Source organism: Phascolarctos cinereus, unplaced genomic scaffold (assembly GCF_003287225.1).
Source record: "Phascolarctos cinereus isolate Bilbo 61053 unplaced genomic scaffold, phaCin_HiC Scaffold_4;HRSCAF=312, whole genome shotgun sequence".
NCBI classification, from domain to species: Eukaryota; Metazoa; Chordata; class Mammalia; order Diprotodontia; family Phascolarctidae; genus Phascolarctos; species Phascolarctos cinereus.
Window position 1 is genome coordinate 721,859,793 of NW_027555847.1, and position 22,496 is coordinate 721,882,288.

The 22,496-nt window shown below is 49.4% G+C and overlaps 1 protein-coding gene across 5 annotated transcripts in view; it reads right to left on the reverse strand.

Annotated features, from left to right (window-relative positions):
- CLTCL1 (clathrin heavy chain like 1) overlaps positions 1-21,136 on the reverse strand; it is an 83,234-nt gene extending 62,098 nt beyond the window's left edge. For 2 of the 5 annotated variants that reach the window (XM_020996347.2, XM_020996351.2), the window contains exons 1-3: positions 20,977-21,131; positions 7,742-7,949; positions 1,214-1,482 (exon numbers count right to left, since the gene is read on the reverse strand). In XM_020996347.2, coding sequence (XP_020852006.1) covers positions 1,214-1,482; positions 7,742-7,949; positions 20,977-21,018 — 519 coding nt within the window. In that variant the 5' untranslated portion in view covers positions 21,019-21,131. Of the gene's footprint in view, positions 1-1,213; positions 1,483-7,741; positions 7,950-10,819; positions 10,973-20,976 lie in introns of all 5 variants that reach the window. The other 3 variants (XM_078154450.1, XM_020996349.2, XM_020996352.2) reach the window with 3 other exon arrangements.
- Between the last annotated feature and the right edge of the window lie 1,360 nt (positions 21,137-22,496).

Consider the following 22,496-nt stretch of genomic DNA (forward strand, 5'->3'; position numbering starts at 1 on the left):
CAGCCAAAAAGCCTGTGTGAGCCTAGACTGCTCTGGTGCCCGCAGCTGTGGCAGAGACGTGCCACTGGGCTCTGCTCAGGTCTGCAGGGAAAGTTACCGTCTCCATGCTGGGGACCACATTTTAACACAGATTGTCACAAATTCTAGTGTGTCCAAAGAAGTGCAACCAAAATGGTGAAGGGAATGGACCAGGGAAAAGAAGCAGGGGTGCTTCGCCTGCAGAAATGACCTGGAGGGGACAGTTCCAACCTGGAGCATGCTTTTCTTTCTGTCCAATCTAAAGAGGCTACGCTGTCACTCCCAGTCCGTGCTCTGAGGCCAAGCAGAACAAAAAGAGCCCTTTACCCACGACAGCCATGCGGACGTGAGCTAGGCTGCCTGCAGAGACAGTGAGGGCCCACAGAGGGCCCCCCGGATTTTCCTTCTGGGATTCTGCCAAACATGTTCTTCCAAAAGCTGGAGTATGAGAAGTAGCAGAGGTGCCCTCTTAGCTCCCGGGCCTTCCCTCTGGTCACTCCTTACTTATCGGGCACGTAGCCTGGCTGTATGGACACAGTCGGGTTTGCTTGTTGTCTCTCCCATGAGAGTACCCTGGGCAGGGACAGAACCCTCTCTTTGTACCCCCAGTGTTTAGCACAGTGCCTGGCACACGGTAGGTGCTAAATAAGTGCGTCCTGACTGACTCATATGCTCTCTATCTCACATGAAAGGTCTGGTTCATGCCGTTTCAAGCTTCACGCAGTACTCAATGGAACCTCCCCAAAATGAACGCTGTCAAAAGATACAGGAAGGAGAACTGAACGGATAACACCCTGGCCAGTCGCGATTGTAGAGCCACCATCCCTTGCCTTTCATTTTACAGGGGCGACACCCACGGCCCGCAAAAGTAAAGCCATTTTCCCAAAGTCCCACAGTGCTGCAGGACTGGGGGAGGCTGGCCAGGGCTGTTAGGACAGCCCTCGACTCCACTCCATTCCCTTTTGGGAACAAAGTACTCCCACATAGTACTAGTCTTAAGTGTTGACCCAAACTTGTGTCTGCAAAGCAGTTTCCACCATTTCTCTGCATGTAGACACAGCAAAACCCAGCCAGTATCAGGGCAAAACAGTCCGAATGAACCAGCTCCACAGAGCTGGGGGGTTACTCAGGACTCAGGCCAGCCCCTTACCTGGCCCCGCCCATACTGGGGGAGAGTGCCAGCACCCTGGCTCACCTGGGCGGAGATGCCAATCAGCAGCAGCCACTTCTGGTGGTCATCAGTCCTGTAGTTGATGATCTGACAACCAGTGAGACTCGCATGTCGGTCGAACATCTTCAGGGGCTGCGAGTCGCCCTCCATGCCCCAGTGGTAGACAGCTGTGTCGGTCACCAAGGCAACAGTGTTGACAGAGATCCATTTCCAGAAGGTCACCTCCTCTGCCATCGTGTGGGCTTTCACTTTACTCTTCATCTCAATGTTGAAAATTTGAAGGGTCTTTCCCGCTAGGAGGAAATAAGATTGGAGAAAGGGAGAGAGGAAGGAAAGTAGGGAGGGGGGAGGGGAGAGAGAGAGGGGGAGAGAGAAAGAGACAGAGAAGGGGAGGGGGAGATTATCAACCTGAAGCAGGCATGTTTTTACATCCCTCAAATCTATTTCTACAGCCACTTGATTAACCACTTCCATGTGTTTTGAAAACAAGTTTAAGTTGTGGTCTGCTGAAGGCGAAAGGGTCACAATGGTCTCTAGTTGTCCAAATATTAAGGATGGCAAAGGATACCAGTAAAGTCAATTTTGTTTAAATGACTACAGTTGAAATGTCAGTCTTGGATTAGTTTTCTAAAAGATTTTTCTGGATATGAAAAAGGGAAGAGGATTGGAAATCTCCAATTTTACAAACACTAATATCACATGTGAAATGTCTTAACTACAGTTAATCATAGTACTAGGCCCCAGGGAAAAGCATTTTGTGCCCCTGGAGACAAACCAGAACAGAACTTTGCTGGAGTCTAACCACGGGCCGCAGGAAGACTGGCCTTGGTAAGCTCTCCTATCCGTCCCCTTCCCCACCCCTCCGCCCCGTGCAGACCTGCCTCCCCTCAAACCTGTCTGGAGCTACTGCAACAGCTGCTGGTAGCTCTGCCCGCCTCAAGTCCCCCTCCGTCCCAGCTGGGCCACTGACCAGCGACTCCTAAAGCCCAGGTCCATCCAGGTCAAACCCCATCCCCACCTCAAGAAGCTCCAGCGGCTCTCTGCTGCCTCCAGAATCACATACAAAACCCTCCGCTGGCACTCAGAGCCCTCCGTGAGCCTGCTCCCTTCCATCTGCCCGGTCTTCTCCCTTCCTCCCTCCTCCCCATGCTCTGGCTCCTTCTGCTGTCCCCCACACCCACTCGATCTCCAGGCATTTCACCGGCTGCCCCCAAAGGCCGGTATTCTCTCCCTCCTCCCCTTCCTCTCCTGGCTTCCTTCAAGTCTCAACTAAAACCCCACCTTCTGCCAGGAATCTCTCCTGAGCCTGCTTGCATGTTGTCCCCCTCCTTAGACTGGGAGCTCCCTGACAGTAGGGACCATTTTTTTGCCTTTCCTTTTATCTGCAGCATTTAGCACAGTGCCTGGCACATAGTAGGGACTTAATAAATATTTGTTCACTTGACTTGTCCATTAAATACCTTAAGTTTACAGAGCCATAAAATGTTCTGACAAGAAAAATGCCAAATTATTATTACAGGGAAAAGTTAAGTCAGTTTAAACAGATATAAGTTTTCTTAAGTCACTTCTCAGTGGTAAAATTACATTATCAGGCCTTAATTTTAATGCTGAAGGTTATTTTTATAGTTTCATGATTCTGACAGGAAGAAATAAGCAGCCAAGGCAAACTAAAAGGCCATTCACATTTCTGCTCTGGTTAAATGAACTTCAGCCAATCATTAGCCTGTTCCCAAATCAACATTCTGCATATTTTATTAATTTGTGCACCTTTTAAGAGCAAATGTTGCTTTCTTCCCTCACCTCACGGCACCCTGAGCCCAGAGGCACTGAAGGATGGCACCCAGGCCAGCCGGCCCTTCATTTCCCATCCAGCCGCATCCCGTGGATTTCGTCATAACGCCCCCAAGCTGCGCACCTCTTCCTCCTCCGCCCCCGTGCCCCCCCCCCCGTCGCGGCATCTATAAGCTCCGGGAGGGCAGGCACTGCCTTTCTTCTTCGTGTTTGTATCCCCAGAGCTTGGCACGTAGTAGGCACTTCATGTTTACTGACTGACTGCTGATCACTAAGGAATGAAAAACCAAATGCTTCCACATATGAGATGCTCAAGGAGGTAGCTAAGCAGGAAAATGGGCTCAAACATTTTTTATCATTACAATATGATGCTGAGAACATCCTTGGATCACAATAAGTAAATCTGTCGGATATCTGTCCATCTGTAAGTTAAACAAACCAAAAGCAAATATTAAATATAAAATGTTACCTCATATTTTATAAAAACAACTTTCCTCCTGTTTTTATTAAAGCAGTTTTAACTAAAGTGTATCAGCCTAAGCTTGTAAGGCTCCTCCCATTCTATTACCATCATGGCTTCTTCAGTTTGAAGTGATTTGTGTCCAGCCAACAAGGCTCACGCATCAGCCTTGAGCAAGCTCCTGTTCTCATCTTCTATGTAGAGATGGGGCAAGAGAGCAAAGTGGAGAAGTATTAGGAAAAAGGCGGATGAAAAAACGGGAAATCAAAAAGGTTTTACACAAACAAATCCAACGCAGTGGAAAAAAAAATCTTTGCAGCAAGTTTCTCTGATAGACATCTCATGTCCAAGATACATAAGGAACTCACTCATTCACATGTGTAATAACAGCCATTCCCCAATGATCAAAGGCTATGAAAAGGCAGCTCTCAGAGGATAGAGCAAAAATCCAAGCAAAAGGAGTCAGATGAAAAAATGCTTCAAATCACGAAAAAGGAGAAAATGCAAATTAAAGCGGCTGCGAGGGTCTACCTCACACCCATCAGACTGACAAAGCGAGAGAGGGAAAACGACAAATGTTGGTTGGCACACGGTCACCCTGCTGGTGAAGCCATAAACTGGTACAGCTATCTTGGAAATCAATTTTGAACTATAACCAAAAAGTGACTAAACTGTGCATACCCTTTGACCCAGCAATATTATTAGGCTTAAACTCCAGGGAGATCAGATAAGGAAAGAGCCTATGTGTGCAAAAATATTAACAGCAGCTCTTCTTGTGAGGGCACAGTACTAGAAATTAAGGGAGTGCCCATCAAATGGGAAATAGCTAAACAAATGATGGTATGTGAGTGTAACAGACTTCTACTGTGCCCTATGAAATGAAGAAAGCCTGGAAGACTTGTATGGACTGCTACTGAGTGAAATGAGCAGAACCAGAACAATTTGTAAAGATGAACAACTCAGAAAGACGACTCCAGAGGCACACTGATAGAGTGTTATGCACCTCCCGACAGAGCCATGATATACCATTATGCAGAATGCAATGCTTAGTTTGGGATGTGAACAAAGCCAGAGGTCACTCGATGATTTCTCAATTTAAACAGCAGCAGAGCAGAGGGAGCTGCACACAAGGCCACCTGACCAACTTGGAGCACAACGCCATCCACTCCAGGCTACCCTGGGGCCAAGACGACACATCCCAAGCTCACAGCCCATTCACTGTCTGTGCAAAAGGGGCAAGTTTAATTCCTTCTATGTTTCAGGCTTCGCCTCTACGGCTGCATGCTTTCACAGGTCTCCTTCAGCTCCACCTCCTCCTCTCCCACAAGGACTTCGGCACCTCTGAAAAGGTGCCCAATTGCCACAGGCTCAGTTAAAAGGCACCCGTGCTTCGCAGAGAACATAGAACTGCCAGTCAGATAAAGAGAAAACAGAAAGAAGTGAAGAGAGTCAGTGAGGGCAGTCCTCAGACTGGTGGCGCCTCTCGACTGACGGCTCTTGGCCTCCTAAGGCTCGAGGCTCCTAAGGCCTTAAGGACCCACCCTCTCCTAACTCTTCTGCTCCCAAAAGGCTAAACTGTCCTGAGGTGGCCCTGGATAAGGGAGACCCAAGGACCAAAACGACTCACAAGTGGAGAAGAAAAGGTTTTACAGCCACACGTGGCCCCTTAATCACTGTCTAAGAGTCTTAATTTAGTCTAAATTTTTCCCCACTTGGAAAACAAGGTTCAGTAAAAGATGAATTAAATGCATTTTTACATTCCCTTGATACGTGCCTCCAAATTCCTTCCAATGTGCCCTATTTCCCCACCCTTCTTAATGGACTGAGAATATATTGTGTAGCACAGAATCAAGTAGCTGAGCTGAAAAAGACACCCATGGATAAAAGGATGCAGCATAACGCTGAATGTGGTGGCACTCCCCGCGTGCAGTCCAGAAATATGTTTGTCACACACTCTAGTAACGGTCTTTCCTGCCGTCTGTCAATTCCACGAAAAACCGTGATGAGCCACCCACTCCCTACAGTTTTTGTAGATGAAGACCAAGGATGTCTCAGCTTCCACTCCTACCATCCCAAATCCACCAGCAGGCAATGTGTGGAGGTCTCCACCCTCGCATGCTGCGGCCCACGGCTCTGAGCTCATCCACGATGCCACGACTAATGAGGCGCTAACAACGCCAGCTCCTGGGTCAGTACCAGCTGGTTCTGCTGCTGCTCTTTTGTTTTCAACCACACCTCCTCTGTTCTAGAAGTCCCTGCACATAATGACTAGATTTGTAGAAAAGCATTCGAGCTGTCATACGCTTCTTGTCTGCCAGGCTCGGGGGAGGCCCCTCGCAGGTGAGAAGCGCCTCCTTGGCTTCCAGACTAGTCTACACAATCCACTGGCCTGGACGGGCCAGAGCACGGGCCTCTGGAAGAACAGCGGGCTCTAATGCGGACTCCTGACCCACCTAATAAATGAATGAACTGACCCAGAGAGAAACGCATGGCAACTTTCAACAACTCTCTCTGAGCCAAGTTCAACATTTGGAAGATCAACCAGGGGGCAGGTCTCATGTACTTGCCCGGCCCAAAGACTCTACCAAAGATCAGGGGTCCCAAGAGAATCCTGACAGACATACGAGTCCACCGAATTTAGGATCTAGTCTTAAAATGCCCACAACTCCAGAGTTCTCCTGTACTAAAAAGTTCTGTATAGTTCTGGAAGTAGCTGACGCTTCCAAACACCACTTTGTGCTACAAGATCAATGCAGGGCCCGCCCTGGAGAAGGGACCCAGCCCACTACCACAAAGGCTCTGACACAGGGCGCTTCTTGGACACAAAGAATGCTATGGTGATTGTTCCAGACTGGCATGAGGCAAGGCAAGCAGCATTTGTGAACGTGCCAGGCGCGAGAAGACGCGCTGAAGAAACAAAAAAGGAGTTTAAAAAAAGAAACCAGTCCACGCTCTCCAGTCTTAAGGCTCACAGGGGAGGTGATACACCAATAACTACAAACCAGACACAGCCAGAATCATCAGAGATCACCTCAGAAAGAAGCACTAGCATTCCAGGGGATCACAAGGTCGGACTTTAGGGAGGGGAGCATTCCGGGCTGGGGGGACACCAGAGAGAATGCCCGGCTCCGGGAGAGGGAGGGTCTGGTGCATGGGACAGCCGGGAGGACACGTGGAGGAGGGAGGAGAGAGCAGGCCACGGAGGGCTCTGAAGGCCAAACAGGAGTCTGTATTTGCTCCTGGTGGTAACAGGGAGCTACTGGAGTTTACTGCATGGGCAGTAATGTGGCCACAACTGCACTTTGCCAGGATAAAACAAAATGACTGGCATACAAGACAATGCACCGATACCAGTCTTTCATAAAAGCTCTGTGACATTATTTAATATACCATGAGTGAGTTCTGCTAGATACGTTTACGTTGTCACAATCGAAGGCTAAAGACCGAAGTGGGAAAATGATGAACTGAGGAGACCAATTCAGTAAGAACCCACACTGGTGGACGTCCGCCACGATGAGGACCAGCCTACTCTATAGAAGGCTCCCAAGAAATACTGAGGATGAAGTCGACTCGCCATCTGTTTAAGACTAGAAAGCAAGAAAGGAGGCAAGCACAGATTTATTTTGGAAGAAACGTGGTATTTAAACAGAATGTCTTTCCTCCTAGACACTGAAACATCCACCAAAGGGGAAAACCGTCAGAAGCACACCGTCAACACAGCAGCCTAGGAGTCAACATTGCCAAGTGTCAGACGTGCAGGGTTTTCACTGCTCAAAACGTGATGAGGATCCCACGATCAGCCATCAGTGAAGATGTGGCAGGTTTTCACATCACGTTAGTGTACTGAATGTAACTATCCCAGCCCCTCCCCGATGTAATTGCCTTCAGGCTTTACGTCACTGCTCCAAGGTGGTGGAATTCCCACACGCAGTGACATCAGCTGTTGCTCAGACATTAAGAAAAGTTCTTCCAGGATACACAAGGCTTCTAGGATCACTCATTTGCACTTGGGGTGTCAGTGCAAGGGCACAACAGCTGAGTTTGACACCTACAGCCTCCTGACCACCCGAGCTGTCCCAGAGGCTTGCCAGAAGGCAAAACCACAACAGGGCCTTTCCAACCCTTCCAGGCACTGACCAGTCCCAAGACAAGCTGCCTCCACCTTCCACTAAACCCTGTGCTAGACCAACCACGTGATCCGTGTCAGGGACCATGGTTCTGCTAGACAGCTTTCCCCGCGTAGGTGCTTAGTAATGCTTGCCTGCATGCCAGGAAGCCTCCCCACATTGCAACCCACATACCTTTCAGGGCGATCACTCTTGAGGCCGGATTCATAATGGCACTCTCCGCAGAGATGGGCCGTCGGATGGGAGCAGCCAGATCGCTCGTATCGATGATGACCACCTGAGCTTGCTCTCCCACCTTCTCTCGGATGCAGATGAACTTGTCAGATTCCATCGTCAGTGTGCTGAAGCCAATGTTGGCCGGGTTGATGCCCAGGTTCTGAAGCTAGACATCAGAATACTTGGTTAAATTAAACAGAACTTCTGAGGGTGATGGGAGCTGAGAGAGCACGGAGTCTGAGCCCTTATTTCGCAGAAACAGTCAATTTCCCCCACTCTCCACATGGTCATGATCCCAAGGGTGATCTAGGGGCCAGGATCTGTACCTAGGTCTTCAGATTCCAAACCCAAAGCTTTCTTTACCACATCTCACTGTTACAAAAAACCAGTCCTCCACCTCAGTGCTGCTCTGGGTGCCCACTCACAACATGGAGACAAAGCTGTGCAGCACTGACTCTATGCCGGGCACTGGGCTGACTCAACAGGCAGACCGCTGGGGGTCCTAAGGATAGACCTGGCGATGAAGCAGGTCCATCTGAGCACCTGCCTAGCTGAATCTGGAGGAGGCTGCAAGGGGATGGCATTTTTGTCCCCAGCAATTCTCAAATACCATCACTGCCAGTATCTACGTGTCAGAGAGTCATACTCTGCATTAGTTTAAAGAATGCTCACAGATCATGTAAACATTGGAGTACAAAAACCAGTAACAAAAGAATCTTGATATAATAATATAAGAAATAATTAAAGAAAATTGTCTTGAAGCATTAGAACAAGAAAGGGAAGTAGAAATAGAAAAAATACGCCAATCACCACCTGAAAGTGATCCTACAAGGAAAACTCATGGGAATGTTATAGTCAAATTCCAGACCAAGGACAAACTATTATGAGAAAAAAACAGTTTACATACGGCAGTACCACAATTAGAATAACACAAGACCTAGCAGAGGCAACACTAGAAGACTGTGGCTCTTGGAACACTATATATCGAAGAGCAAAAGAACTGGGCTTCCGGCTAAAAATATCATGCCCAGCAAAGCGAAGCATAATTCTGAATGGAAAAATGGACATTTGATCAACTGTGAGAAGAGCAAAACTCCTGAACTCAACAGAAGATTTAACATACAAGAGCCAAGAGAAACGTAAGGTATATACCAATGACCAATTACAAGGGACTAAATAGGGAAAGAATGCTGACCTTTCATGTATGAAAAATGTGAAACCTATGTCTACGATTGTTACTAGTAATTAGGTAACTCCTAAGGAGTGAGTACGATCTGACTGTAAAAAGTAAAAGCATTCAAGGACAGCTAAAAGAGTGATTGCCTTTTACAAACGAGGAGCAAGAGGAAGAACCAATGCAGAGGAATTAGATGGGGGAGGTGGCTATTAGTTCTGGAAACCTACTCTCATTGGGAATGGGTTTAACAGGGCAAAATACATTTACATTTAGAAGAGCATATAAGTCTTCTAAATTTAGAAAGCAATAAAACTCTAAGGGGATATGGATGGGGGAGGGTGTGGGACAGGCTGAAGGGGGTTTATATTTAGGGGAATGGAAGGATGAGGGAGGGATTGCTAGAGGGAGGGTAGGTTAAGTAAAGGAGGATAAAGCAGCACGCAGAAGTAAAGTAGAGGAGTTAGGAGAGAGAGGAATAAAAAGAGATACGCCCAAACATAAAAACAAAGATTAGGGGTAGAATCTCTTAGGGAAAGTATGTGTTTATATATGAATGATGTATGCATGTGTAACATGACAAGTGTATGTATATATCAATACCTCTATATAAATATATGCAATGCTCAACTGTAGCCTTGGGGTGGTGAGTGGGGGGAGGGAGGGGAAAAAAAGAACAAAGTAAAAAGTGTATAGCAGAGAACAAAAGAAAACCTACAAGAAAGGAAAGATGGAGAGCTTTCAACATAACGCGCAGTATTTAATACATAGGCTTTCTTGAAATGAAAAGTTATTATTATTTATTTTGAATCCTCTCCTATGTTCTGCTGTGCACGTGACATTTTTTTTGTTTTTTCTTATTTTATATTTAAGTGTATAATGTTTCTTTCCCTTTTCTTATTATGTATTTCAGTTTTGGCGTTTGTCTAAAATTTTAAAAAAGCTAAAAAAAAAAAAGGGCAGCTAGGTGGCACAGTGGATAGAGCACCAGCCCTGGAGTGAGGAGGACCTGAGTTCAAATACAAACTCAGACACATAACACTTCCTAGATGTGTGACTCTGGACAAGTCACTTAACCCCAACTGCCTCGCCAAAATAAAAAACAAAAAAACCCCTGGTAGCAAAGACCAGCAGGAGACCTGGGACATCATGAGATCCAAACACTTGTTCTTGGGGTCTGTTTAAAAATCAAAATGAAAAAGATGAGGTAGCAAGCCTTAGCTTCCAGATCTACTATAACCAGCTATAGCAGAAGACACCTGTCAGGCAAATAAACTTCATTCATTTAGACGTGCACTGAGCATCCACCAGATCTCTGGGAGTGCAGGGAGACAGGAAGGCAGCGGGTGAAAAATTAAAATGTGATCACAGACCAAGAACACAGAACCCAGAAGCCTGGAGAGCAATTAATCTAACCCTGTCATTTTTACAGAAAGGGGAACCGAGGCCCAGAGAGAAGAAGGGTAGATGGCAACAATGCCAGAATTTCTAAAGCAGGTCTTCTGGTACCAGATCTTGAGCTCTTTTCCTCTTACAGTGAAACTGGGAAGGTTTAACTCAAAAGCTTACATCATGAGTCCCTGCTAAGGGCCTTCTGCCCCACTCCCACCCCAGGCAAGGCCTCCTAGTGGACCTGGTCCCCAAACTACTCCCAGGAACCAAAGCACTGAAGACAATGCGCCCCAACACCCCAGACCCCGAAGGTCCTTGCCCTTTGGGAGGTTATAATCTGGTCAGAAAGATGTGGCGGTTTGTGTTCATGCCTTAAAAAAAGCAGTTTGTACTAAGTGTCGTTAAGACACACAAATTGCTAAGAAAGAAGGAAAGGAGAGAAGTTAAGGAGGTCTCAGCCAAGTTCCCACCTCCAATCCTTTGCACAGGCTGTCTCCAACCATGCCTGCAGTATCTTCCCTGGATCTCCCTGGAAGCCTTCAAGCAGCCGGATGGCATGGGGGATAGACTGTTGGACCTGGACACGGGAAGCCTTGATTTCGAATCTTGCCTCAGACCCTTATCTGTAAAATGGGGATTAAAAACAGCACCTACCTCATGGGGCTGCTGTGAGGAACAACTGAGATAACACGTGTAAAGCATTTTTCAGACCCTACTACAATATATAAATGCTAGCTATTTATTATTATTAAAAATTCAGTTCAGGTGTTACCTCCCACAAGCTGCCTCTTCCTCACCTCACCCCTAGATGTTAGAACTTGAGCTCCAACACCCCAAACTACTTTTCATTTACATAAATATGTACATGCGGTACCCCCACGTTCCTTGAGGGCCGGGCAGAGCGTGACGTCTTGGTCTCTGTATCCCCAGCCTTGGCACACAGTAGATGCTTAATAAATGAACTGCATTTAGAGGGCCCTTCTACCAAGGCTACTGGAGTGAGGGATACTAGACGTCTCAGGGAAACAAGACAGCACCTGCACCCTCCAGCAAGGGTTAAAGAGTGTTCACAAAAGACAGACTCAGTAACTGTGATCCCATGTAAGTAAAAAGCTTTTGGACTAGGAAGAAACAACACAACCAGGACGAGAGGCACAAGGATGGCTTGGGAGAGGGAGCTTTCCATCAAGTATCTCTGCTGTCTAAGGGATCCAGTGAGCTGACAAATGTGAACACCAAAAGCCATTCCCCAATAGACAAACGGTCAGATGATTTGGACAAATGCTTCTCAAAAGAAGAAAGCCCAGCTACCAACCACCCTATGAAAAAATGCTCCAAGGCCCTAATAATGACAGAAATGCAAATTAACATAACTCTGAGGTTCTACTTTTCACCCACCAGACTGGCAAAGACGCCAAAAATGGAAAATGAAAACTGCTGGGGTCGTTAGGAATTGGTACAGTCATCCTGGAAAGCAATTCAGACAGACGACCAAAAGTTACCAAGTGTGCATGTGTTCTTTCACCCAACCATATCACTGCCAGGCCTACAGGTCTCCAAGGGATCAAGGAAAGAGGAAAAGGGCCCACAGGGACAATATCATCTATAGCAGCCCTTTTTACAGTCGCCCAAAACTGGAAACTGGTAGGGGCGGCAGCAGGAGGAAGGGGATATCCCCTGCAAGTGGGGAATGGCTAACCAAATTATGGTATGTGAATGTAATGGAAGAGAACTGTAACATCAGCAATGATGGAAGAGGGCTTCAGAGAAACTTAGGAAAACCCATACTAACCGGTGCAGAGTGAAGTAAACACGCCCAGGAGAACAGTTTGACAAGCAACAAAAACATTGTAAAGACAACCTCGTCTGAAAAAACTCCAGTCAATGCAATTACCAATGATGATGCTGGGGATGTTTTGTATGATGCCTAAATCTCCAAGACAGCTGAAATTCTCTCTGTCCTATTCACTGACTCCTAATGAACCTGTTCTTTAACCTCACTCAAATTACCAAAGGGATCTTTAGATGGGGGGCTGGGGAGGAATGAAAGGGAGAAAAGATACACAAATAGTGTAAACAATTAGATGATGGTAACATCCAGGTCAGGGTGGCATCGTATCAGAGGAACCAAAGAGTCCTTAGAGTTTGTGGGGAAAGAAAAGGGGAGAGAGACAGCGGCACCTGAGTCAAGCCTTTGAAGAAGAGACTTTCCAAAGGAGGGGAAATAAGCCCATTCCAGGCACAGAAGACTAAGAAAAGGGAGGGCAGGAAATACTCAAGGCAGCAAAAACTAAGAACAAAGTGAGTGCCTACAGACTGAAGAATGCCTGAGCAAACAGAGGTATATAGATATACATACACAGTATTGAAATCCCTAAGTACCTAGACTGATACTTGTATAATATGGCCAAGATGGCAGACTCTGACTGCCGAGCGCTGCCTTATCTGATGCCTTCGCACGACGTGGACACGACTTGGGAGATCCTGAAGGCTGGGTCAGTGATGCCAAAACTCAAACTTGCCTCATCAGGATATAGGCCCAGCAGCATGGACAACGTGCCTGGCATAACACTAAGTAATATACACACACACACACACACACACACACATGCTCTCTCTCTCTCTCTCTCTCTCTCTATATATATATATATACACACACACACATATATAATATATATACACACACACATATATAATATATATACACACACACATATATAATATATATACACACACATATATAATATATACATATATACACACACATATATAATATATACACACACATATATAATATATATACACACACATATATAATATATATACACACACATATAATATATATACACACACATATATATAATATATATATACACACACATATATAATATATACACACACATATATAATATATATACACACATATATAATATATACACACACATATATAATATATATACATACATATATAATATATATACACACACATATATATAATATATATATACACACATACATATATATATACACACACATATATATATATACACACACATATATAAATATATACATACATATATATATATACACACACATATATATAATATATATATACACACACATACATATATAATATATACACACACATATATAATATATATACACACACATATATAATATATATACACACACACATATATATAATATATATATACACACACATACATATATAATATATACACACATACATATATAATATATATACACACACACATATACATAATATATACACACGTATATATAATATATATACACACACATATATATAATATACACACACATATATATAATATATACACACACATATATAATATATATACACACACATATATAATATATATACACACACACATATATATAATATATACACACACATATATATAATATATATATATACACACACATATATAATATAGATACACACATATATAATATATATACACACACATATAATATATATACACACACATATATATAATATATATACACACATACATATATAATATACACACACACACACACACACACATATAAAATGCCAACTTAAAACCAGAAGTGTAATATGCAATCTGCATTTATGGAGGGAGCAGGTGCACTAATTAAAATTATAGACTTTATTCTAAATTAAAGATTTCCTGTTTTAGCTTTTTTTCCCCTTTGCAATCGATCACTCCAGAAAGCCTAGCTATGATTAAAATTAGTCAATCTGTGGGTAAATCAATGCAAAGATAGAGATTTCCAATTCATTAATATTTACAAACTTCCATACTGGTCAGTCATAAGACTTGGAAGAAACAGCCGCGTTGGGAGCTATTAAAAGTTCATTTCTGAAGAAGTCTACCTATTGCATTTGAATAGAATGGAATATTACTGTACCCCAAGAAATTATGAAATCTAAATAGTGTCAGAGGAAACTGGGAAGACATCTATGACCTGACCCAGGGAAGTGAGCATTAACCCAGTGATGACATCAGAGACCCAAGGGCCTGAGCAATTCAATGATGAACTCCGAATCCAGAGGACTGAAGACACTTCCTGGGAGAGGCGACGGACTGAAAATGCTCAAGGAGGCAAAGTTTTGGAAAGGCTCCGTTGGGGTTTTGCTGGACTGCAAATTTGTTGTGAGGGCTCTCTTTTTCTCTTTAATTGTTCCACAGGGAGGAGGGGGGCAGTGGGAAGGAAAGATAAAACAAACCAGCCTCAGACCCTTACTATCTGGGTAACCTTGGGCAAGTCACTTCACCCTGTTTGCCTCAGTTTCCTCATCTGTAAATGAGCTGGAGAAGGAAATGGCCAACCACTCCAGTATCTCTGTCAAGAAAATCCCAAAGGGGGTCACCAAGAATTGGGCATGACTGAATAACAAAACTGATCAGTTAACCAAGCTCCCACAAAGGGTTTTGCGTGGGAGTTTTTAGCATACCCAATCCAGTGCCCCAGGTGTGGTCCCAGGCCATCAAAGGTGAACCACCACCAGAGCCCCTGGTCCTTCCGAGGTTTGCTACACGGTAACCCTTAACATTCTCCTAAATTTGGAGCTGGAAGGGACCTCCTGTCATCTAATCCAACCACTGTCATTTTAGAGACGTGGAAACTGAGGCTCAAGGGGCCTAACTTGGCAGGACTTGAACCCAGGTCAGCCTGCCTCCAAAGCCAGAGCTCTTTTCCCACAGTACCCTAGTTCCCTCTGGGGTTTTGGGATCCCTCAGCACTTGGCAGCAGGAGCCCTCATCACCATCTATGCAGCGACAGACAAGTCAAAGGGCAGTATGGGCCCAGATTTAGGCCTGGAAGGAGCCTTAGGAGTCACGGAGTCACCGAGTCCCCATGAGCGAGCAGAGGCCTCCGGGTGAAGCTGACCAGCAGCTCCCCAGAGGAGGGTCTGCACTCCCAGCCCGGGACCGCCTGCTCCCTCCTCCTGCCCCATCATGCCTCTGGGCCTTAGGACATCTTCGGGCAAGGGAAAGGGCTCTATCTCTAAGGTCCATTCGGACCTACCCACATGCTAAGTAAAGACACACTCCTTATCAACAATGACCTAGTCACTGGTCCCGTTTTCTTAATTCTACTTCCACATGGAGGCAAAGATAGGAGGATGTGGAGAAGAGCCCCAGAGGCTCGGGCAGGCCGGCCAGGATGGGGGGGGGCACCCACCTCGATGAGATCACCCCTCAAAGGGCTCTAGCAACAGAGAGGGAGGAAATGGCATTTCTGAGCAGCTGCCTTATTTATACGGAATGTTAAGGAAGATTAGTCAAACGCTCCTACAACAGGGTGAACCCGACCTATGGCCGGCTGCTAATGAAGAGTTTCCACCTCTTTGCACTTTGCTGTTTGAGGATCTGGGCTTTGCCAGGAGCAGTGGCCTCCAAAGTCATGACACAGAATGAGTCAACAGCTGAGGCCGCATTCAGTGCAGCCCCTCCACCCCATGAAGAGTTCTAGGAGAGAAGAAGCCAAGTCTCGAAGCCACGCCTTTCTTTGCCGGTCTCTTTGGAAAGCTGACTCGTAAATGAGTTTCTGTGTACCAAATTTTATCTCCTCATTCAGTCCTAAAAGCTATGTTCCCTTAGAAAACCATCTGGCCTGAAATACAAAGCACTACTCAATGCAGCCAACCCAAGATGGGCCAAAGGAAGTCCATCTTAAGACAGCATACGTCCTTAAGACAGCAAGAGAAAAAAAGGACATAGGATGGCCAGGGCTATTTCTGCGGCGCCTGGGAAAAGAGCGTCCAAGTCCAGCAAGCAGCGACCTGGACTCCCGGCTTAGACCCTGACCTGCTTGAGGTCACAGCTCATGTCACCCAGGGCTTTGGTTTCCTCATCTGTACAATGGGGATAACAGCAATCCCTGCACTACCAACCTTTCAGGTGGGTTATGAGGCTCTAATGAGAACGTGCCAAGAACTCTAAAAGAGGGTCCTCCCTCTTCCTTAGCCAGATACCACACTGCCCTCCCCAGGACCTGGGTAGCCACTCGAGGAAAGGGACAAGAGTCAATGCCACGAAACAAGTGGTCAGCAAACGTACAGCAACAGCACAAAGGACCAAAAGTCGGTCTCTATAGCATGGGTCGCAGCATCTTACTCATTCAGCCCGGGGGGGGGGGTCCTGCCACACTAGGGGAAGAGAATGAGCAGCCATTAAGTACCTACCAGGTGCCCACACTTTACAAATATTATCTCATGCGACAGACCAAAGCTAGTCACAAAGCTGAGCACACAGTAGGCGCCTAATAAGTGCTTACTGAAGTTGCACCTAGGATGGACAGAGCTGCTAGACTTCAGGAATCAAACGTCTTGGGTTCAAGTCCTGCCTCAGACTCATCACACTGTAGGCTCGAGACCAGCTCCAACGGCCCCTATGGCGCCTTCCAGCTCTAAGTAAATGACCCCATGATCACTCCAAAGGCCAAAGTTTTATGTTCCAGGGACCCCCTCTATCACGACTTGTGAGGCGCAGCACCGAGCACCGTGCCTACTGACACAGAAGGGAGGCACGTCAGCCCGAGGGCACGAGTCAGGGGGTCTGAGGAAGGGGCTGACTGCAGCAACCTTTCACAGGTTTCCTTTTCTATAAACTAAGGCCTCCCGACCACAGCTGGAGAACTTCCAAAGACCCTAAAGGAAGGGAATTCATTAACCAGGGCCTCACCCCCTCCGGAGGTCCCAAGCCTTCACGATCCGGTAAGTCAGGTAACCAAACCTGCTCAAAAGCGGGCATTCACTGAGAACACCTGGGCATCCAATTGGATGAGCTGACAGACGATTCTGGGAAGAGACCGAACACCTCCACAAAGGGCAAGGACCCCCCCAGAGGAGCTCGGACTGCCTGGGACGGAAGGGGACACCTGCTGGGCCCTCTGCTTGTAGCACTGAGGCAGAAGGCATCACCACAGCAGCGCAAAGGGCTTCAAGAGAGACCGAGGCTGCGCCTGGAAGGAAGCCATTTCGGCTGCGCTGGAGTCAGTCAATCTGACCAGCGAACAAGTGGTGGCTTCACTGCACTGCTGCTCATCGAGTCTGGGTCTAAACCCAGAGCGGCGCTATTCCTTGGACAGAGGGAGAACTGTTTCCATGTTAAAATACCCTGGCACTTAGAGGAAAAGGGCTTGGTGGGGCAGGGGGGAGGTGCTGCAGAATCACCAGTGCATAAAAACGAAGCGATGGCGCCGCGCCAGGTGGAGTCCACAGGGGAGCTGACGCCGTGGCAGGGCAGCCACGGGCAGTCTGGTGTCTCCTGGGAGTCACTAGGAAAACCAAGCAGTATAAAAAAGTCCCACAAAGAGCGACCCCTCCTTCCCCGCCTCCCCCACCCAGGGGAGCAGCGGGCACGGCCCGGGCTGGGGTTAGCTGACGCACGAGGTCAGACGTCTGCACTCTGGCCCCACAGCCGCTTCTTGGAGCCAAGCTCCATCAGGGAACCAGCTGCTTCTGTCAAGAGGCCCTTCTCCTTCAAAGCAACAGTACAACATGGCTCCAGAACGGGAGTAGAACTCAGGCCAGAACAACTCCAAGACCCTGCCCTCCAGTGTGGGGATCTGGAATGGCATCTACTAGAAAACACCATCTCCTCAGTACCCCTTCTGCCCCAGGACCCCCTGCTTCCAACATCAAAGCTGCACGCCCACCTGATCACCACGGTGTCTCTTATTTAACGCCCTGCCTAGGGCCACCAATAAAGCAATCGGCAATGGATTCCTCTCATCAGTGCCCCATGGCCGAGGGTCACCATTTCTGTCAGCCAGTCTGCAAAGCCACTTGCGGATGGCAGTGAGACCAGCCACCGAGGCCCAGAGCACCTGGGGGTTCTGAGATCGAGCCACCACTTCAGCAGAGTCCCAACCCAAAGCCAGAGGGGATCGTCAAAGAGAAGTGGGAAGAGGCAGCACCGGAGCTCCAGTCTCTTCTGAGCACGTCTCCCTCAGGCACCTCTCCTGGTGCAGCCCCAAGATAATCTCTGTCCATGCACATCAGCGCTGCAACGAGCACACAGCAGGCACCACGTATGTCCTGGCTGCTGCTGCTGCTGATGGTGGTGGTCACTAAGAATTTCACCTCACCTAAGTGTCAAGGACAACTTGGTGGTAGAGCACCAGGCCTGGAATCAGGAGGACTTGAGTTCAAATCCAGCCTTAGATACTTCCTAGCTGGGTGACCCTGGGCAAGTGACTTTACCTGGTTTGCCTCACTTTCCCCATTCGTAAAATGGCAAAACCACTCCAGTATCTCTGCCCAGAAAACCCCAAATGGGGTCCTGGAGAGTCAGACAAACCCCCAAACAGCTTAACAACAACTCAATCCAATCGTTTTACAGAGGAGGGGTCTAAAATCCCCCTCACAGGTAGTAAAAGTGAGTAGCAGAGGTGACACTGGAACCTCTCACCAGCACTAAAATAAGATGCCGCCCCGAGGGAAGAGCTGAGGCCAGCACGAGAAGGCGAGCAAGGACAGTGTGGGCCAGTGGGCAGGACACTCCACCAGAGGTCAGAGGACCAGGGCAGGGCCACTGCCTCCTTCTCGGGGAAAGGGTCCCAGCTTCCTCCCCGAGGGGCCGCCGGCCTCTCCAGCTCTACATGCACAATCCTCTGGCTGGCTCTTCATTTCCTCCTCCATTTTGCCTCATCGCAAAATTTCTGTAGCTATTAATGGAACCTGCACGGGAAAGTGAGGGAAGAAGCCGCCCATCAGAGCAGAAGCCTTGGGGCTAAAAGGATTTTTTCAGAAAACTGCAGACTCAAGAAGTCACTGTGTGACAGACAGCTCACATTCTGAAACAGAAGCTTCCTCTCCTACAGACAAGTGGGGCAGAAACCCAACCCCCCCCCAAGCCCACTTCCTGCTCCTTCATTCATTCACTGAATTCCTCCGATTGCGGTTTCTGTGGGCCTCGCCGAACGGCTGCAGCCCATTCCATCTCCCGTCCTAAACGATGAGCCGGCCAGCTCTTCCCACCCCAGTAAACTCTGTCCGTAGGAGGAGACAACGGCCTGGCCAGCCCTGGGGGCCCAGCTGCCATCAGTCGGACCCCTTCTCCTCTGGCTGGGCGCAGGGAGAGTTCCAAGAGGTCGATCAGGTCTCTCTGCAGCTGCCCCTCTAAGAGGGCCTTGGGTCAGGAGACAGCAACAGCCTCTCATTTAAAAGGCGAGGTGTTTTTGCAGAGGGGGTGGGGAGCTGGGAGGCTTTTGGACTCAGTTTCCCCAATTCAAGCAAAGCTGAGAGAGACAAACTCCAAAGGTACCCACACTTCCTAGCTTCGGTACCAACACATCACAGGGGAATACGCACTCCACAAGAGTACTTTTGGGGGGGCAGGCAGGTGAGGAGACTCTGGGCCTCTCTCAGCCCCCCCATGCTGTAGAGTATGAGGCCCTGGGGAACCAGAGAAAGGAGGGGAAGGGGCCACAGAGAAAACAGGAAGCTAGTGGAAGGAGGGGGCACCACAGAGAGGAATGGGAGTGGAGAGGGGAGAGATCCCAGAGCAGAATGGAGGGGCAGAACCTCCCACAGGAAGGGGGCCGACTAGGTGGAGCATGCTAAGGAATAGGGCTGGGGGTACAGGAAGGGTGGAATGGGGTTAGGGTAAAGAGGGGTCCACAGAAGGAAGGGGCCAAGGTAAAGAGAGGCTCACGGAGGGGAGGGGCCAAGGTAAAGGGGGGCTCGCAGAGGGAGGGGGCCAAGGTAAAGGGGGCTCACAGAGGGCTAGGGTAGAAAGGGGGCCCACGGAGGGAGGGGAGGTAAAAGGGGGCATCCCTCGAAGGGAGGGGCCAAGGTAAAAGGGGGCCATAGAGGGGAGGGGGCCAAGGTAAAGGGGGCTCACAGAAGGGAGGGGCCAAGGTAAAGGGGGGCTCACAGAGGGCTAGGGTAGAAAGGGGGCTCACAGAGAGGAGGGGGCCAAGGTAAAGAGGGGGCTCACAGAGGGGAGGGGGCCAAGGTAAAGGGGGGCACAGAGGGGAGGGGGCCAAGGTAAAGGGGGGCTCACAGAGGGGAGGGGGCCAAGGTAAAGGGGGGCCACAGAGGGCTAGGGTAGAAAGGGGGCTCACAGAGAGGAGGGGGCCAAGGTAAAGGGGGACTCACAGAGGGGAGGGGGCCAAGGTAAAGGGGGCTCACAGAGGGCTAGGGTAGAAAGGGGGCCCACGGAGGGGAGGGGAGGTAAAAGGGGGCATCCCTCGAAGGGAGGGGCCAAGGTAAAGGGGGGCTCACAGAGAGGAGGGGGCCAAGGTAAAGGGGGGCTCGCAGAGGGGAGGGGGCCAAGGTAAAGGGGGGCTAGCAGAGGGGAGGGGACCAAGGTAAAGGGGGGCTAGCAGAGGAGAGGGGGCCAAGGTAAAGGGGGGCCACAGAGGGCTAGGGTAGAAAGGGGGCCCACGGAGGGGAGGGGGCTGAGGTATGGGCAGTGTGCTAAATGAGGGCTCCTAGAGGGGTGAGGGAGGGGAGGTAAAAGGGGGCGTCCCTCGAAGGGAGGGGGCGTGGTAAAGGAAGGGGGGGGGGCAGGAGGTCTGGTCTGGGGGCGTCCACAGAGGGGCGGGGGCGTGGCAAGCGGTGCCCCTGGAGGGCCGGGGTCCTCACCTGGAAGTGCTCCTGGAAGCGGATGGGCAGTATCTGCGCCATGGCCGGGCCGGGTCTGGGGTCGGGCCCCCTCCTCCTGCTGCTCCTCCTCCTCCTCCTCCTCGTCCCTCTCGCTCTCACCTCCCTCCTCCCTCGGAGGCGCGCACACGCGCCCGTCTCGTGCCCGCTCCCCCGCCCCCCTCGCGGGGCGCACGCGCACTGCGCCGTTCTCGCGCCCCCTCCGCCGGATCCCTCCGCCCCGGCCGGCGCCCACTAGCAGGGTCTCGAGACAAGTAGTTCGCACCGCCCCTTCCCCCTGCGCGTGCCTCGTGGGCCTAGACTGGATGGGTGGAGTCAGGGGGCGTTGAGGGAGGGGTTGGCGCTAGTCTGGGGTCACAGCTCCCCTCTCCCCCGCAGGCTGGGCTAACACTTCGCCGGGTCACGTGATGTCCTCTCGCCAAGCGGCCCCGGGGGAGGGGGAAGGGACAGTTCTCGCCCTCGGGCAGAAGCGCGCTCCCGACGCCTCCCCAAAGCGCTTCGCCTGCGCTAGGGCTGCCCTCGGCCCGAGCTCTAGATGAGAGCCCTGCAGAGGAGGGGAAACTGAGTCACCTGCCGAGGGCTGCCCCTTCCTTCTGTCCTTGGAGAGAGGAGGAAACTGAGGCTTGGAGGAGGTGCCGGGGATGGCAGTCTAGGGTCCCAAGGGCCGACCCCGAGCACGGGGGGGGGGGGGGGAAGATGCTGCCTGGGCAAGGAGCGAGCTCCCCATCCCCAGAGGCATCCAAGCCAAAGCCAGACCGAGCCTATGTCAGGAGAGACTCGGACTCCAAGTGCCCTTGTATCCAGCGCTGGAGGTGGAGGGGTAAACTGAGTCACCCAAGGACTCTGGCCCCATCACTGAATGCATCATTCATTCAACACGCCAAGTACCGAGCATTCTTGGTGTCGGTATATAAAGACCAGGATGCGAATGCTGCAGGGGGCTTATGTGGGGTGGGGGCCACAGCACGACCCCAGGTAACTAAGCACCAGGTGGTCTGAGGAGGCAGGAGCTGCCACCGTGCCAGGGGATTCCTCGGAGAGGACCCAACAGCCTGGAGAGGCTCTCACGTCCAAGGCATTAGCAGCAAAGGAGGCTGAGGCTTCTTGCAGAAGATGGGATTTTAGCCAGGTGTGAAGGGAGCCAGGAGGTGGAGATGAGGAGGGAGGGTCTTCAGGCCCGAGGGACTGCCCTGGGCAAATGCCTGGAGTCTGGAGCTGGAGGAACAGGAGGGTAGTGCCACTGAGTCACAGAGTACAAGGCAGGAAGGGAGAAGGCTGGAAGGTAGGAGCGGAAGCCAAACAGACGCTTTATGTTTGGTCCTGGAGGTAATAGAGTTGGGGGGGGGGCAGGAGAAAGATTACAGTCATTCAGTCACATCCAATTCTTCCTGACCCCATGGACCACTGCCGGTCAGGTCCTTTTGTCCTCCAGTGTCTCGCCCACAGGGAGGTGACTTGGTAAGCTCCATTGTGGTGGTAAGGCAGTAAGACCATGGAAGGCA